The sequence below is a fragment of the Scleropages formosus genome, chromosome 24, assembly GCF_900964775.1.
Source record: "Scleropages formosus chromosome 24, fSclFor1.1, whole genome shotgun sequence".
Classification (NCBI taxonomy): Eukaryota; Metazoa; Chordata; class Actinopteri; order Osteoglossiformes; family Osteoglossidae; genus Scleropages; species Scleropages formosus.
The window spans coordinates 18,888,128-18,906,568 of NC_041829.1; the positions used below are offsets into that span (position 1 = coordinate 18,888,128).

The following is an 18,441-nucleotide window of genomic DNA, read 5'->3' on the forward strand; positions in this document are numbered from 1 at the left end:
GTCTTTAGAATGTTTGAGCTCTCCTGCTTCCTGCCCCAAGACAAAGATCTCAAAATTTCCATCTACGATTATGATTTGCTGAGTCGTGACGAAAAGGTCGGGGAGACGATGATTGACCTGGAAAACAGATTTCTATCCCGCTTTGGTTCCTACTGTGGAGTACCGCAGACGTACTGTGTGTACGTATTACTTCTGTTGTTTCACATTCACAGCCTCTTGAGTACCAAGGTACAAAGTCTCAACGTTTGCATCAGCTTTGTTTTAAGAAATCTTGGCAATTTGTGACACCCACTTTGCCCTCAAATAGTTCTGGGGTAAATCAGTGGCGAGACCAGCACAAACCATCCCAGATCCTGCACAGCGTAGCCCGTCTGAAAGGCCTTTCTCCGCCAGTCATCGCAGACAATGGAACCACTCTGTCGTTCAGTGGACGGGAGTACAGCCTTTCTGAATTTGGTAAGTTCAACTCAAGTGTTGCTGAATGCTGCACACTGCAGGCCAGGGTTTCAGGTCTCACACATGATTGAAATCATGTTTGCTGGTACAGAGGCTAACCAGGAGATCCATGAGCACATGGGCCCGCCCAACGAGAGGATCGCACTGCATGTTCTCAGAACGCAGGGCATGGTGCCAGAGCATGTTGAGACCAGGACTCTGTACAGCACCTTCCAACCCACGCTCTCTCAGGTTTGGACTTGTATCTCCGTTCTCAACCACACACTCATACGGGTATTGTTCTGCTGTTTCTGAGTATACACACACATCATCTGAAACTGCTTGTCCCATACGGGGTCGCGGGGCACCAGAGCCTAACCTGGCAACTAAGGGTGAAGGGCTGGAGGGGGCGGGGACACACCCAGGATGGGACGCCAGTCCGTCACAAGGCACTCCCAATGGGACTTGAACCCCAGACCCACCGGAGCGCAGGATCCGGTCCAACCCACTGCACCACCGCGCCCTCCTGTTTCTGAGTACCATTTATTTCTTTTTTCTTTGCGTAGGGGAAGGTACAAATGTGGGTTGACGTATTCCCCAAGAGTCTCGGCCTTCCTGGACCTCCATTTGATATCTCGCCACGCAAAGCAAAGAAGTGAGAAGCTATTTGAGCTGTCTTGGCTTTGAAATCTTCCACGTGATGAAAGATGGTTTGTTTTTCTGAAATGCATTTCCCTATTCCCAAAAACAGGCACTACTTGCGTGTTGTTATTTGGAACACTACAGATGTCACATTGGATGAAACCAGCGTCACAGGGGAGCGCATGAGTGATATCTACGTCAAAGGGTAACACGTTTAGTGATTTTACCAGGGGCGTTAACTGGGATTTTACTGGGGACGTTAACTTGATCAAACATTTCCACTTTTCTGGTACTTCATTTTCATGTTGACATCAATACTGATACTCACACGGTCAGTCTCTCAATTAACAGCTGGATGACAGGCATGGAGGAGGACAAGCAGAAGACTGATGTCCATTACAGGTCCCTGGATGGAGATGGCAATTTCAATTGGAGATTTGTCTTTGGGTTTGACTACCTGCCTGCTGAGCAACTGTGCCTTGTTTCCAAAAAAGTAGGTTGGGGACCGAACGTTGTGAAGCACTAGCTTCCATTTTTGTCAGTTTAATTTGATACTAAAACACTGTATCTGTAATAAAAGCATAAAACACACGTATGTGTTTTTTCATGTACATTTTTCCCCATTCAGGAGCACTTTTGGAGTCTTGACAAAACAGAGTTCAGGATCCCGCCCAAGTTGATCATCCAAATATGGGACAATGACAAATTCTCGTTGGATGACTATTTGGGTAAGACACGAGTTTTGTATTTCTTAGGGTTTTGATCTTTTGTTTATGATGAAATTTCCATTATGTTAGGAAATTTCCCAAGTTGCAGAATGTCTATACTAAGAATGTGGTTCATGGACTGTTTTCTCTAAAATAGGCAATGTAGAACTGGACCTGTTGGACCTGATCCCACCAGCCAAAACGTCGGAGAAGTGCCGCTTAGAGATGCTGGAGAACAAGAGGGGTGGCTTTCCTCACAAAAACAAGGAAGCCACCTCTCTGTTCTCCCAGAAGTCCGTCAAGGGCTGGTGGCCGTGCGTCATTGAGCAGGATGGGAAAAAAGTGCTTGCTGTGAGTGACTTTTCAGTTTCATACTGACTCACTCTTACTCTGCCTGATCAATGAGCTCTGTTTCAGATGTACGTTATTTAATTGCATAGTACATCATGGTATGAATGATATGCGTCCGAATTCTTTTGGTCACAAAAGTTATTCCTCCCATCCACAAAAATGCTAGCGCAATTTAAAGTGTATAAATCCCTTATGTGACATCTAAATTGTCTCTCTTTGTGCCATTCACAGGGGAAGGTAGAAATGACCCTGGAAGTAGTGAATGAGACTGAGTGTGACGAGAAACCTGCTGGGAAAGGCAGGGATGAACCCAACATGAACCCAAAGCTGGACCCTCCAAAGTACATGTCAATGATACTACCAATAGTTGTGTTTTTTAGCCGGCAGAATGTCATGCTAAATCATCTTAATTTCCTTTCTCTCAATGCTGCAACAGGCGCCCAGAAACATCTTTCTTCTGGTTCACAAATCCATGCAAGACCATGAAATTCATTGTGTGGCGCAGATTCAAGTGGATCTTCATTGGCCTCATCATTCTCATACTCGTGCTGCTCTTTTTTGGCATCCTCCTGTACTCGATACCGGTAAGAGGCTCTTCTTGCAGTAACATAAACTGGTCTGAAATCTTCACTTTTTGGCAATCTATGGAGTGCAATTTATAAAATTTACTGAATCAAATGATGCCGCTGACTGAATTGATGAGTTTTTTTGTGATAAGCTCAAAATATCAGGAAATCTCAGGTATAATACTCCGGGTACTAACTGGATGATTTTTATTTTCTCTCTTCCACCCCAGAACTATATTTCAATGAAAATTGTGAAACCGTGAATTACGCTGACAGAGGAGTGACACAGACTCTGGATTCTACAGTGGAGACTGGAACACACATTTTATACTTTTTTAAAAAAGCATTTTCTCAGTGTAGACAAAACTTATACACATCTGTATTCAGAATCTTTTGGCCGTATTAGGTTATAACAATGGATTTTTTAAAAAAAAAAATATGCACAGAAGGTTAGCCATTAAAGATTTAATGACGGAAAAACTGCAGCACACTGTAATATCAAACTGTTTGCACAGTACAGTAGATTAACTATTTTGCATCTATCATTCAAATGTATTTTTGTGTCTATGGTGTTTTAAACAATGTTATCTACATTCCATGGTTTAAATGGGGAAGAAAGGGATGACATGTCTTAAAATGTTTATGTATTTACCAAAGGTTAAATAAAATACTACTTTAAAGAAAGACTGAGTGGTTTCTGACTTCATTGAAAAGATTTATGTAGTGAGCACCACCGAAGCTACTGTTTCAACATTAATCTTTATTTAATGCATGAGAAAATGCCATACCTGTGCTTTACATTGGCTTGTCCTGCCAAACACGGGAAGACCTGAACTATGATGCTGTCACATTTGAACTTCTCAGTTGAAAAATGCACACTCGACCATAAAAAGACTGCTTTTCACCAGCTGTCTTGGAGCTGACATGCAGCACTATACGGATGGGCAATCTGCAGCATAAACAAGCCCTGCAATTGTTTGTTCAAATGCTTTACAAGACAAATTCATTTTCAGTGAATTTTATTTCCAATACTAGTGCACCAAAGCCCGGCTGGCCCTCTTCCAGTGTCGTGCTGGCTGTTATAAAATTGCATGAGGCCTGTCACCCAAAATGTCTAATATTAATGCTTCACATCTCAGTCAATTTACCTTTATTACACTGTACAATATTTCAGTGTAACCAGTATGCTGATGAGCCACATTTATACCTCTTAAGTATGAGTAAATCATATCAGTCTTTTTACTATTTTGCACTTGCAGGGTTCCAGAATAATCTGGCCATATATTATTTACTTAAATAATAAAATGAGGATCAAATTTATAACGCTTTTCTGCTAAAAAACCAAGACTTGAAAGATACCTTGTTTTGGAGAAAAACGGTAAAATTCCAACATTTCTGTGTCTGTGGTAAGCAGCTCAAAGTCAATGTACAACACTTTAGTAATTACATCTTTAACATTTTTTTTATTTAATAAATAGCACTTCATTGCTAACCTGTGTAAATTAGTTGAAGTCTGTAAATAAAAGTTTTTATTAAATAAGATTCTCATTTTACATTTACATTCTTGGCGGACACTTTTCTCCAAAACAACTTCCAGTGAACTCTATGCAGCATTACCAGCCCACACTACTTATTCACCATGGTGACTTACACTGCTAGATACACTACTTACACTGGGTCACTCATCCATACATCAGTGGAACACACTTGCTGTGTCACTCACACACTATGGGTGAACCTGAACAGCATGTCTTTGGAGTGTGGGAGGAAACCAGAGCACCCAAGAACACACAAACTGAAACTCCACACAAGCTAAGCAGGGATTGAACCCACATCTTCTCGCACCACCCAGGCACTGTGACAGAGCGGCGCTACTTGCTGTGCCACCCATATATTATATATATTATATGTATACATTTACTCCTCCGTGAACCGCCACCTTATCGTGGTGGAGGGGTTTGAGTGCCTGAATGAGTCCAGGAGCTATGTTGTCTGGGGCTACATGCCCCTGGTAGGGTCTCCCATGGCAGACAGGTCCTGGATGACAGACGAGACAAAGCGCGGTTCAAAAACCCCTTATGACAAAAAAAATCAAGGCGTCCGTTTACCCCGCCCGGTATGGGGTCACCGGGGCCCCACCCTGGAGCCAGGCCTGGGGGGGGGGCTCGCATGCGAGCGCCTGGTGGCCAGGTCTATGCCCACGGGGCCTGGCCGGGCTCAGCCCGAAGCCACAACGTGGAGCCGCTCTTCGGTGGGCTCACCACCTGCCGGAGAAACCATAAGGGGCCGGTGCGTTGTGATTTGGGCGGTGGTCGGGGCCGAGTGCCCGGCCGACCCAAACCTCGGGCGCCAACTCTGGTTTTTGGGACTTGGAATGTCACCTCACTGGCGGGGAAGGAGCCTGAGCTGGTGCGGGAAGTTGAGAGATACCGTCTAGATATAGTCGGGCTCACTTCCACTCACAGCTTGGGTTCTGGAACCACTCTACTCGATCGAGGGTGGACTCTCCACTATTCTGGCGTTGCCCAAGGTGAGAGGCGGCGGGCTGGTGTGGGCTTATTAATAGCCCCCCAGTTCAGCCGCCATGTGTTGGAGTCTACCCCGGTGAATGAGAGGGTCATCTCCCTACGCCTTCGGGTCAGGGAACGGTCTCTCACTGTCGTTTGTGCTTATGCGCCTAGCGGCAGTGTAGAGTACCCGGCCCTTTTAGAGTCCCTGGGGGGCGTGCTGGAAAGCGCTCCCACTGGGGACTCTGTCGTTCTACTGGGGGACTTTAACGCCCACGTGGGCAGCGACAGTGATACCTGGAGGGGCGTGATTGGGAGGAACGGCCTCCCTGATCTGAACCCGAGCGGTGAGTTGTTATTGGATTTCTGTGCTAGTCGCGGTTTATCCATAACGAACACCATGTTCATGCATAAGGGTGTCCACCAGTGCACTTGGCACCAGGACACCCTAGGTCGGAGGTCGATGATCGACTTTGTAGTCGTTTCTTCTGACCTTCGGCCATATGTCTTGGACACTCGGGTGAAGAGAGGGGCTGAGCTGTCAACTGATCACCACCTGGTGGTGAGTTGGATTCGATGGCGGGGGAAAAAGCTGGACAGACCTGGCAGGCCCAAACGCATAGTGAGGGTCTGTTGGGAACGTTTGGCGGAGGCCCCTGTCAGAGAGGTCTTCAACTCCCACCTCCGACAGAGCTTCAACCAGGTCCCGAGGGAGGTGGGGGACATTGAGTCTGAATGGACTATGTTCCGCTCCTCCATTGTCGGTGCGGCTGTTTGGAGCTGCGGCCATAAGGTCTCCGGTGCCTGTCGCGGCGGCAATCCCCGAACACGGTGGTGGACACCGGAAGTAAGGGATGCCGTCAAGCTGAAGAAGGAGTTCTATCGGGCCTGGCTGGCTCATGGGACTCCTGAAGCAGCTGACGGGTACCGACGGGCCAAACGGAGCGCGGCTCTGGCAGTCGCCGCGGCAAAAACTCGGGCTTGGGAGGAGTTCGGTGAGGCCATGGAGGAAGACTTTCGGTCGGCCTCAAAGAGATTCTGGCAAACCGTCCGGCGACTCAGAGGGGGGAAGCGGTGTTCCACGAACACTGTTTACAGTGGAAGTGGTGCGCTGCTGACCTCAGCTGAGGATGTTCTCGGGCGGTGGAAGGAGTACTTTGAGGATCTCCTCAATCCCTCCGACACGCCTTCCGTAGAGGAAGCTGAGGCTGGGGACTCGGAGGGGGACTCGTCCATTACCCTGGCTGAAGTTGCTGAGGTAGTCAAAAAACTCCTCGGTGGCAAGGCTCCGGGGGTGGATGAGATCCGCCCCGAGTTTCTCAAGTCTCTGGATGTTGTGGGGCTGTCTTGGCTGACACGCCTCTGCAGCATCGCGTGGAGTTCGGGGACGGTGCCTCTGGACTGGCAGACCGGGGTGGTGGTCCCTCTTTTTAAGAAGGGGGACCGGAGATTGTGTTCCAACTACAGGGGGATCACACTCCTTAGCCTCCCTGGGAAAGTCTATGCCAGGGTACTGGAAAGGAGAATCCGACCGATAGTCGAACCTCGGATTCAGGAGGAGCAATGCGGTTTTCGCCCTGGCCGTGGAACACTGGACCAGCTCTATACCCTCACTAGGGTGTTGGAGGGTTCGTGGGAGTTTGCCCAACCAGTCCATATGTGTTTTGTGGACCTGGAGAAGGCATTCGACCGTGTCCCTCGTGGCATCCTGTGGGGGGTGCTTCGGGATTATGGGGTTCGGGGCTCGTTGCTACGGGCTGTTCGTTCCCTGTATGACCGGAGCAGGAGCTTGGTTCGCATTGCCGGCAGTAAGTCAGACCTGTTCCCGGTGCATGTTGGACTCCGCCAGGGCTGCCCTTTGTCACCGATTCTGTTCATTATTTTTATGGACAGAATTTCTAGGCGCAGTCAGGGAACGGAGGGTGTCTGTTTTGGTGGCCGCGAGATCTCGTCTCTGCTTTTTGCGGACGATGTGGTCCTGTTGGCTTCATCAAGTCAAGACTTGCAGCGTGCACTGGGGAGGTTTGCAGCCGAGTGCGAAGCGGCGGGGATGAGAATCAGCACCTCCAAATCCGAGGCCATGGTTCTCAGTCGGAAAAAGGTGGATTGCTCCCTCCGGGTTAGGGGGGAGTTGCTCCCTCAAGTGGAGGAGTTTAAGTATCTTGGGGTCTTGTTCACGAGTGAGGGAAAAATGGAGCGGCAGGTCGACAGACGGATCGGTGCGGCGTCTGCAGTAATGCGGTCATTGTACCGGTCTGTTGTGGTGAAGAGGGAGCTGAGTCGTAAGGCGAAGCTCTCAATTTACCGGTCGATCTACGTTCCTACCCTCACCTATGGTCATGAACTCTGGATCATGACCGAAAGAATGAGATCGCGGATACAAGCGGCAGAAATGAGTTTCCTCCGCAGAGTGGCTGGGCGCACCCTTAGGGCTAGGGTGAGGAGCTCAGTCACCCGGGAGGAGCTCGGAGTAGAGCCGCTGCTCCTCCGCATCGAGAGGAGCCAGTTGAGGTGGCTCGGGCATCTGTTCCGGATGCCTCCTGGACGCCTCCCTGGGGAGGTGCTCCGGGCTTGTCCCACTGGGAGGAGGCCTCGGGGCAGACCCAGGACACGTTGGAGAGACTATGTCTCCCGGCTGGCCTGGGAACGCCTTGGGGTTCCCCCAGAGGAACTGGAGGAGGTGTGCGGGGAGAGGGAGGTCTGGAGTACTCTGCTCGGACTGCTGCCCCCGCGACCCGGCCCCGGATAAAAGCGGAGGAAGATGGATGGATGGATGGATGTATACATTTAAATCCCATCAGCAACACTCACACACTGTACCATAGTACATATGGAAGATTCTCAGCAAGTACAACATGAATGTCAAGAGAAGCGTAAATGCTGTCAAATGTACTGCTTTTGTCTTTGCAGTCGATAAAGCCAGCCGTTTTGGTAACTACGACTAACCCTAAACACCCCAATTACTGCAAACCAATAAAAAAAAAACCCATCAATGACTCGGAAGGCAACGTTATGTCGAAAATATCTGAACGACAGCAAACTCCTTTTCGGCACCGTTGCTAGGAGACAGCACTTTCAGCCTGCCTCGTTTTGGAAAAGAGCGTTCCGATTGGCTTAAATCCCGGTTGCCGTCAATCGCTTTCGTACAACCCCGGAAAATCTCGGCCAAGTGTAAATTTGTGCTGTGACAAAGCAGGAGCTGAAGTGTAGAACGGAATATAATGGCGTTTCTTTTTAGTTTAAGGCAGTGAATTGCCCGTGTAGCGACCCACAGGGTATGACTGTGTCACAATATTGTCGTTACATTCCTTCCTTGTCAGTGTTGGGGACCTTGTAGACAGCGGTGTTCTGCCACTTCCTGGCTACGTTGCTAACTAGCTAGCGTAGCGGGCTAGTCTGGTGGGAGCTGCTGCTGTTTCTGTGTCCACCATCCATGGATGTTGTGTTGCCACAAGTGCTTTAATTCACTAGGTAGCGCATGGCTGCTGAAGCTCTATTGAGGCACATTGTGAAGCTGAGAAAACGAGGCGCCTGCTGCTGTGTGAAGCTTCTCGCCACCACCACGTACCGTCGTCGTCGTCCAGACGTCCCTCTTCTCGCAAAATTTTTGTTGTAAGTATCTTCAGTAACAACTTGTCGTCATTCAGTGTCCCTTTTTTGCCTCTGGCTACATTTGAAATCTGTCTTTGCTTCAGTTTTTTAGGCCGCTGACTGAACGTAAGGTGTTTTTCTCTGAGCGGCTGTCAGTGCGCGTGCGCAGCATTACTGTGTAAAACACTGTTTTAGTGGAGTGATCATTGACATGTACCCCCTTGCCCCCACAGCATGACTTCACTTTTCGAGTACGATCAGGTGAAAGGGTTGAGACCCGAAGAGCCCCGTCAGCCTGTCAGACTAAGTGCGGAGACAGGGGAGAGCAGCACCTCCGGGCGTCTGGGGCCATTGCCTGTCAAAGTAGGGGAGGCATCACAACGTGAGACAACAAGTTTGTTCATCCCACAGGTCTCGCTCTCTGCTATCTGTCACCTGCCAGAGCTCTGTCTCTCGATTTGTCCCGCTTGCAGGGGACTGTCAGTCTGCCACGTTCGCCTCTGTCTTACAGCTGTCACGTTCCGCCTCTGCTCATTTACATCTATTTACTGATCAGATGCTTTTCTCCAAAGTGACTTCCAGTGAGCTCTATGAGCCCCCACAACTTATTCACTGCGGTGACTTACACCGCTAGATACATTACTTACACTGGGTCACTCATCCAGACATCAGTGGAACACACACACACTCTCTCTGTGACTCACACTATGGGTGAACCTGAACAGCATGTCTTTGGACTGTGGGAGGAAACCCCTGCAGACACGGGGAGAACATGCAAACTCCACACAAACTAAGCGGGGATTGAACCCACGTCCTCTCGCACCACCCAGGCGCTGTGAGACGGCAGCGCTACTTGCTGTGTCACCGTACCGCCCGCAGAGACAAATTCTCCGCAAGTGTGGACAGTTGAATCTGAAATCTTTATGTCTACTCGATTTTCATTTACTCATTCAGCAATTTGCAACTCTACTCATTTATACACCTGGGTAATTTTACAGGAGTAATTTTAGGGTAAGTGCCTTGCTCATGGGTACTACAGATGGATGTAGGATTCAAATCTGTGACCTCTGGGTCCAATGGTAGTAGCTCTAACCACTACGCTGCCAGCTACCAGTGTACTCTTTCACATGACTCTTCTCTGAGAAAGCAGCTTTATTTCTGTCTGTACAATCACATCAGACTTTTAAATCAGTTACTTGCTGCATTTACTGCACTTGTCACTGTTTGTTGTAGCTTCTTACTTGATTAATGTGCATCGAGCTGAAAGTAACAAACTAGGTTTTCTTAAGAATCACATGTCTGCAGTTATGTCTTTCTCTTAATGCAATGCACAAATTGCATTTTCGCAGAGATGTACGTCGCTTTGGAGAAAAGTGTCTGCTAAATGAATAAATGTAAATGGTGATACTAAATAGATAACTGTATATTAACCTTTGTGCTGAAGTTGTGCTGAAATGTGTGCATTTGTTGTTTTAAGCAGAAATTAAAAGGAAGATCCCCCATGCTTGTGCTGTGAAGATGGAGGAAGTGGCGATGGACACAAAGTAATTTGCATTTGTATTGTTTCTATGTGTTTATACAGTAGAGAAGAAGTTATTGTCTGGGTGAGCTTTGGTGAAGTGTTTCACTTTTACACTGGGTCCCCTACTCACGCACTTTGGAGCTATGAACCTTTTGCCTTTTTACGATGTATTTAGTCCCCTTTTCCTCACGAAGAGGGCTGGCACACCAGTGTGAATTGTTTCATGCCTTACGCTGATAGATGCGACTACTCGGCACCACCTTACATTTTTCTAAAGAGTAGAGAAGCAAACAGCTGGTGAACAAGCTGTAGGCAGTCTTATTGTCGTTTCTGCGTCTACCAGTTTTGAGCAGTGAAGTGCCAGCTCTCTGCCATCCTCCGCCTTGATGTAGTACCTCTGACTGAGAGTTTCAAAGTAAATAGTGTACAACTTACATTGTTTTTAAGGTTCTTATTATGAATTTATTTCCTTTGATTATACTAGTAGTGAATTTTATGTGATGTGTACGGTTAAAAAGAGAAAGGATCCCAGAGCTGCAGATGAGCACAAACATTCTGGTCTCACTCTCGACAGTTCTTTATTGTGCTTTCTTATTTGCAATGTACTGCAAGTGCCTCTAGAGAGGACTTGAAGGCCTGGCTACTTGAGTTACTCACCAGGAGGAGGAACTGGGAGAGGGAGATACTGCTACATCACCATTCTACTTTTTTAATTTAAATCTGAAAAGCCCTGCTGTTGCCTCCCTCCGCACAGTTTTCTCCAGGTCGTTGATAATTATGTTACTTCATTCATTTAGCTGATGCTTTTCTTCACAGCAACGTAGCATCGAGAGTAAACAAAATGGAATTTGACCGTACAGTCACTCGATTTTCAAAGCACAGTTGTGAGAGAATAATTAAGTTGTGGTAATAGAATTCAATATCACTTTTTGCCGGTGTACATTACACCGGTAGTTGCATATATAATTGATAAGCCTCTTGGCCACTCCGTGTTACATTCAGCTTTTAAACTTTTCACGTAACAAACCTTGGCTCCAGTTTTGTTTGTAAGTAGGGGGCCAGCTGTAGTATGTGTAGAATACTACCTGCTATTTGAGTTCATTGTTCTTATTAATCTATAAAACCTATTAAATGTACCTCTTTTCCTTTTAAATATCTGTTTTTCTTTAAATGATTTGAAGAACTGAAATCTGCACTGCTCGTAGTTTTGCCTAACAAAAATATTGTTTGACAGCACAAAACATGAAGAGCATATGATAATATGCACGGGGAGTTTGGATACGTCCGATTCTCCCGTTTTGGAGAATGCGGAGTCCGAGGTTTCGAGTAGTCCGGCTGTAACTCCACCTATCAAAACAAAGTTGGCCAGTAAGAGAAGTTTCGTAGATGAGCAGAAGCCCAGGAAGCTGAGCCTTGAGGACTTTCAGGAGAAGTCCACAGAGGCGTCTCAGGCAAGCTCCGGTGAAGGGCACGAAGCAGTGCAGGATGTGGAAATGGAGTGTCCCGAGAGCCCCACCTGCCCCCCGCTGTCCTCAAACACTGCTGAAGACCAGGAAACCATGGATTCGCAGCCCTCGTCCAATACCAGAGCTGGCGGTCACGAACCCCTTCCGAAAATCAGCAAAGATGTCCAGGGTTCTGACGGGAAGCCGGTGGCTGGAACCGAAGTCAAGGACCCTGTTGATCCTGGAAAGCAAGAATCTGCAGGCCCTTCCTCAGCCGCACCCAGGGGACCTGCCAAGCGGGATACCAAAATCACAGATTTCTTCTCAAGAGCTCATCCGCAGCCACCTGCAAGGTATGACATTGCCTTTGTGAAATGGTTTATAAGCTGCTTAATTACAAAATAATCAGGCAGTAGGCAGTGTTGTGGTTGAACAAATGTCATTTTACTTGAACTAGGTGTTTTAAAAAAAAAAAAAAAAAAAAAAAGAGAGATTGCGATGGTTATAACGACCATGATATGTATTTTATATTTATTCATTCGGGTGACACGATATACAACTTCAAGTATGCAAACATGCAATGAAAGCTTCAGGTAAAGCACACATTTCTAGTGTGTCATTTACCAATGAACATTCCAGTTCCTCTCATCTGGTTTTGAAGTTTTAATTTCCCTATTGGAAATATTGTTAGATGTATGTTTTCATTGGTACTGCAGTAAAAGCACTTTGGAATTGGTAGAAAAAATAGGGACAACAAGTACTATAGTGATAGGAGCTGCTGCCTTGCTTTTGAATTCCACCTTCTGCTGTCGTGCCCTTCATGAAGATATTTACTGTAAACTGCTCCAGTAAAAATTAGCCAGCTGTATAATCAGATAATCGATAGTTGCTTTGGAATAAAGCGTCAGCTGGGTAAATATGGCTAAATGTAATGTAGCGTTTTTGTCAACCCATTATTTAAAGGTGTTGCCTTGGGGGGGCAGGGATATTGTCCAATTTCATTTTCCACAGTATTTTCTAAAATGCATGTCCACTTTTGGTGCAAAAGCATTGCTTTCTTGTGTTAGTGGTGCTAATACCCAATTGACCTGAACTTTAGTGAAAGTGAAAATCTGCATGGACACAGAAACCCAACAGTAGGGACTGGGCTTGCTTGACCTTATGGTGCAAATATTTCTTTATGAGCTCAGTCCACATTAGAACTGGCTGGAGAGGTCAAAAACTGTACTCACTGGACTGAAAATGTAAAACAATAAGATGACTGAAGCAATTGCATATGTGGATGTGAGTATTGCAGTTGCCGTTATAACAAATGTTTGCACTATTGGTCGTTAGTTATTAACCAAATATTGTTCTTCGGACTGCAGTAAAAGCATTATGGCTGAGATTCCAAGTCTTACTGAAACTGGATTGTTTTATGTCACTACACACCTATAACATACATGGTGATTGTAAAATGATGAAGCCATGTTAGTGCTGTGTTTTCCTGCTGCCATAAGATCTGACATTGGATGGAACAACTTGGATTCAGTTTTCCATCCTTGATGACAAAGGAAGAGAAACCCTACGTGACACTTTTCCCTTCTTGTTTTTGTATGTGCAGTACGCCAGCTGCAGCTCAGGAGCGAGATGGGAGGAAGGGCTCTGTCCATACAAGCGCCAAATGGCTCGGGACCCCCTTGGAGGAGCTGAAGAGAATGCCGCAGTGCAGCCCACCGCTATCACACCTAAGGGCGACAGACAACCACACTGTCATGATAAGGGTTAGGCTTGTCACTGAGCATGTCCTTTTTTTGGTGGCTTTCTGCTATACCTCTGCGTTACCTGCATATGTTACACATTGCATTTCTGGTAAGAACGGAGTTACTACACATATACACAGTAGCCTTCTGTGTCAAAGAGGCATAGGAACCCTAAACTGGCCCATCGGTGGGTCACAGAATCCCCTTCCTTTTTGGCTGTGGGTGGTATGTTTCCAAGGGCAACACAGTGACTAGGTAAAGGATTTTTTAAAAAATTAAATCCCAGAAGAGAGTTTGTGTGTGTGTGTGTGTGTGTGAGAGAGAGAGACATCCTTTAATGTTAGAGCTCAGGTTCCAAACACAAATGGGACTGGAACTCTATTCATAGCTTAAATGTAATGTATGTAAATTGACTGGAAGTTCAACTGCTACGTCACAATTAAAGCTTAATACAGACATCCCAAAATTTATTCATGGGTTAGGATCTGTTAATACGAAACTGATAAAGCTAGAATGAATTAATTTGCCATAAGATTTTCTTTCTTTATTCCGTTGTCATCAACCGCTTATTCACTGTCGGTGTCAGTCTTCCTGTGGCGTGGAAACACTGGGTGTGAGACGGTACTCTGGTCAGTCAGGGACATTCAAGATAATAAAAAATAAAGAAAGAAATGAATGAACTAAGTTCAAATATAATTAATTTTAAAAATGAGTGAATAAAATGTCTTCTCCATTATGCTCCAAGACAGTGCTGCATGTCTAAGTCTCAGCCATAGCTAAATAAAAATGTCATGGATCCTGTGCAGCTCCATCTACAAACAGCAGCGCAGTCTGTCTTTTCCTCAGTGTGTTGTGCTGCTGACTAGTGTAGGCAAGGGGGGACTCTCGTTCTTTTAGTTACACAACAGAAATTTTAGAAAATGCAAAGGTGAAGAAAATGCAGCCAACAATGAAGAAATCGTTAAATGTTCATACTTTTTAAAACTCGTGAAACAAGTACAAGTAGCAGTCTTGGTGGGGTCAGTAAAACAAAGCACTATTTCAGTTATTTTATGTGTTTGCATTTATATAAAAAGGCCCATTTCAAGTTGAACACACACACATGCATTTTCTGAGCCGCTTGTCCCATACGGGGTCGCGGGGAACCGGAGCCTAACCCGGCAACTCGGGGTGTAAGGCCAGAGGGGGAGGGGACACACCCAGGACGGGACGCCAGTCCGTCGCAAGGCACCCCAAGCGGGACTCGAACCCCAGACCCACTGGAGAGCAGGACCCGGTCCAACCCACTGCACTACCACACCCCCTCAAGTTGAACATTGGACACTTAATATTGGATACTTTGCTGTGTTTCAAATTTGCCATTACGTAAATAATGCATCATTTAGATCAGGGAAGAAATTAACTATGTTTAAAAAAAAAAAAAAAACTATACACCACAGACTGTTTATTATTTAAAATCTAAAGAAAATTATCACTGAAGTTACGGCAGTCTTTTCACCAGGTGAAGTGCAGCATTGTTTCACGCAGTGTAATTAACTGTGGGATATGAAACATTTGGCTGCCTTCGGTGAAATAGTTACGTACTGCTGTGGTAATAAAGAAGGTATTTTCGTACAAGTCGGTGTAACTGCTGTGTGGTGATGCTCCTCTTTGTGCATTGGCTGATAGACGGACCTACTGAGAGAGGGAGAAGTTCTTGTTCCGTACCCCACCCGGTTTAAGGACACGTGGGATGAGGCGAACGTGAAGATGCCCTGTTCCGAGAAGAACCTTTTCCCGCTAGAGAACGAGGTAAGAGCACGTCCGATCCGTCACCCACAGTAGCTCTGCGCTAATGAGCCGCGGTGCCCAAAGGCTGGCCCACATTACTGGATCATCTTCCTCCTGAAATTAGCACAGTGGATCACGCACATACTCATGTCAGTTGAATGCAGCCCATACTTTTCCATAATTCTGAAAATGTTTGCTGTTAACAAATCTGGGGAGCTGTGGGAGCTCTTTCTGACCAGGATCATTGAGAACTGAATAAACACTGGCGTGGGCTTGTGGCTGCTTGTTTGCATCCGTGTGCCTAGTGTGTCTCCACGTTGGTTTTTTTTTTCTTTTCCAGGACGGAGGTGGGGTGCAGAGTCGATGGGAATTAATTCAAAAAGCTTTGAAGACTGAGTTTAAAAGTGCTTATGATATAAAGGTGAGAATTTAATGTGTACTCATTATAGTCATGTAAAATCCTTATTATATGTGTCAGTATGTGTGTGTTCCAAAAAGCCTCCAAAAAATTATTTCTACATCATCTGTTGTAGGTGTCATTAGAATATTATGAAATCTTGATCAGTTTAATGCTAAATTTATATTCCCTTAATTTAGAATGTGAGCTTCTCAACTTCCCCCGCGTTTTGCCGTGAGCCCTTTCTAAGTCTCAACATGTGCATAAACCAAGCAGACAGTGCTGTGTTGCTGTCTAAGCATATTTTTTCAGCTCCTCTGTTGCATTTGTCCTTTAATTCTCCCACATCAAACTGTCTTTGCAGAGAACTGTAGAACACACTCCCTCTCAAGCGTTATTGCCAGAGCAACCACAAGGTGGCGCCACTGTCCAAAACACACAGTTGAAACCCTGAAAGGGCTTTGTGCTTCATGTACAATGTCTAAAATACTTTTGCAATTAGAGTAATTAGCACTGTTTCTGTATTTTTGCCTCTTTATGCCAAGCCATTAGTGAAACATACTCAGTTAAAACCTGAAAAATGTTGCATTTCAGGGGGCGATATTAAAATACAACATGGCACATACGAAGAGATGGGACTTCAGCGCACTCAACGCCTTTTGCAATAAGGTAGGTCGTAAAGCTCACAGAAGATTTGCATAGAAATTTGAGTGAGTTTCGACCTTTCGGCGTGTGCCTCGTGTACAGATGTGAACTGTGTTGTGGAGCTCGGACTTCTGCTTTTTGTGTGTCAGTAGTAGGTATCCTAGGTACCGCGGTACACTTGCTACCACAGAAACATCTAACGTGACACTACAAAATGTCTTTCATAACTGTTTTCATCAGCAAAGCTTTCATTCATTGGATAAGTGTTTTGTTTTATGTTTTCCTCTTAAGTTGTTCCTGCTTAATGAAAATAGTGTTTTTGCTTACCGGTCATAGATTTGAAGTAATCTTAATGATAGTTCAGTCTTGGATTCTTTCTTGCTACGTGTCGTACTGCATGTGACTGCACTGGCAGTTGTACATAAGAAGGTGAAATTGTATGCCCCTTTAGATAAAAGCATTAGTCAAGCACTGAAATAATGAATAAAAACACTAGCTGTGCAGCTGAGAAATAACTTGTTTGGGGGGGTGAGTGTTTGAATCTTCGTAGACGCTATGGCACCATGAGAACAGTTTACTTCGCTCTGTGCTCTTGCTGTCTTTGCCTGGCTAATTAAGGTTTATTTATCTGGGCCATATGCACAAGCGGTCTCGCCAGTGTGCGCCAACCCTTGTGGAGTTTGTGTTCTCCTATTAAGCGATCCAATTAAGGCAGACACGCTAAAGCATGAAATCAACAGCTGCTGCGATGGGACCAGCGAGTGGGTGGGATCAATCTGCCCAAGCACCAGTGGTTGCAGGTATGGCATTTTGAAAGGCTCTGGTAGGTCATTTCCACTGACAAGTCAGCAACTTAAACGGCACATCTCCGTTCCCCGGGGGTTGCTGTCGTAAAGCGTTCACCGTCGTTCGTTCTTCATTTGGAGTCATCCAATTAGGGTCTGCGGTTCATCAAACCTCCGTTTTAGCGTGACATGGCTTTTTAATGACTTTATGGGTGTATCATCATATAAGAGTATTAAAAGATAAGGATGTATTTTTTTTTTCCAGCTGTGAATACTTCACTTGCTCAGTGTCCCGGTAACGCAGGCTAAGCTGTTGCTATGGTGCATGATCGCAACTCTTAGAATGCAATGGACTGACTGGATGGGCTCTTCACAAGCAACAATTTTTACCTTTTACTTGCTTTTGCAGGTTCGGCCATGGTTGCATTTACATATATTCATTCAGAAGATGCTTTTCTCTGAAGCAGGGTATAACTTGAGGTAAATAAAAGGGCTTTCAATGACAGATGGGGCCCTTTAGAGGCAAACACACAATTGTGAAATATGGTTATACTTCTCTATTTTTGATGGCACCCATTACACCAGTAGTAACTGCCTATAGAACAGGGAACACAAAGATGACTGGGGCACATGGTGTGATGCTAGTTTGTGCAAATTTATGTGCCAATCAGGAGGAGAAGTGGGTCCAGAAATGATGTTTTGAAACCATTTCTCGAATGCAGGAAGTGATTGAGCATTTCTGAGAGGACAGGAGGAGTTCATTCCACCACGGTGGGGCCAAGATTGAGGATTGATGGGCTTTGCAAGCTTTTAGAGAGGGATCAGGCCCTGGTCCTTTGACGCAGACAGCCTCGCGAAGCTGGTGGAGAGGGGCGAGGAGTCATGGGACTGTTTGACATTCATTTGCAGTGATCTATGAAACGCAAAATATTTTTCTAGTATTGATAAACATGTGAAGGGCTCTTGTCGTCAAGCAAAGTCTTGGGCCAAGTGTGTCGTGAGAGTGTGTGATGAAGCGTGGGCCGAGTGCCGCTGCCCTTCTTAGCTGTTATTTCTCCGTTACCGTTTCGCCGGGATCACCCCACCTATTCAGGGGGTCGCTGGGGGCGTCCACTTCTCATCACACTCCAGCACAGCTCCTCACCTCGTGTTCAAGGTGCAAATCAAACTGGCAAAGAGGAAGTGTTTCTGCCACATCCCAAAGCCTTCGCAGCATCTCTGTCTCAGTCTCTGTTTACAGGCAGCCTGAAATATTGGACATATTAGTGAAGCTGACCTTCTCAGATTGCTAAAATGATCTGCATTTTATGCCCAGTCAATACTAGAAAGAAAATGT

At 45.9% G+C, this 18,441-nt stretch overlaps 2 protein-coding genes across 8 annotated transcripts in view; both read left to right on the top strand.

The window, feature by feature from the left end:
- The window catches only part of myofl (myoferlin like), a 32,385-nt gene extending 29,049 nt beyond the window's left edge, over window positions 1-3,336 (top strand). For all 3 annotated transcript variants that reach the window (XM_018761156.2, XM_018761155.2, XM_018761158.2), the window contains 11 exons: window positions 9-179; window positions 308-456; window positions 548-687; window positions 1,002-1,090; window positions 1,187-1,282; window positions 1,429-1,570; window positions 1,706-1,805; window positions 1,942-2,135; window positions 2,367-2,476; window positions 2,572-2,719; window positions 2,932-3,336. In XM_018761156.2, the coding sequence (XP_018616672.1) occupies window positions 9-179; window positions 308-456; window positions 548-687; window positions 1,002-1,090; window positions 1,187-1,282; window positions 1,429-1,570; window positions 1,706-1,805; window positions 1,942-2,135; window positions 2,367-2,476; window positions 2,572-2,719; window positions 2,932-2,964 (1,372 nt within the window). In that variant the 3' untranslated portion in view covers window positions 2,965-3,336. The remainder of the gene's footprint in view (window positions 1-8; window positions 180-307; window positions 457-547; window positions 688-1,001; window positions 1,091-1,186; window positions 1,283-1,428; window positions 1,571-1,705; window positions 1,806-1,941; window positions 2,136-2,366; window positions 2,477-2,571; window positions 2,720-2,931) is intronic.
- A 5,014-nt stretch (window positions 3,337-8,350) lies between these two features.
- parga (poly (ADP-ribose) glycohydrolase a) overlaps window positions 8,351-18,441 on the top strand; it is a 50,496-nt gene continuing 40,405 nt past the window's right edge. The window contains exons 1-9 of one of the 5 annotated variants that reach the window (XM_018761219.2): window positions 8,351-8,483; window positions 8,680-8,820; window positions 9,033-9,193; window positions 10,280-10,343; window positions 11,556-12,119; window positions 13,370-13,529; window positions 15,177-15,299; window positions 15,619-15,699; window positions 16,270-16,344. In XM_018761219.2, the coding sequence (XP_018616735.2) occupies window positions 8,687-8,820; window positions 9,033-9,193; window positions 10,280-10,343; window positions 11,556-12,119; window positions 13,370-13,529; window positions 15,177-15,299; window positions 15,619-15,699; window positions 16,270-16,344 (1,362 nt within the window). In that variant the 5' untranslated portion in view covers window positions 8,351-8,483; window positions 8,680-8,686. Of the gene's footprint in view, window positions 8,821-9,032; window positions 9,211-10,276; window positions 10,344-11,555; window positions 12,120-13,369; window positions 13,530-15,176; window positions 15,300-15,618; window positions 15,700-16,269; window positions 16,345-18,441 lie in introns of those variants that run through there. The other 4 variants (XM_018761220.2, XM_018761221.2, XM_018761222.2 and 1 more) reach the window with 4 other exon arrangements.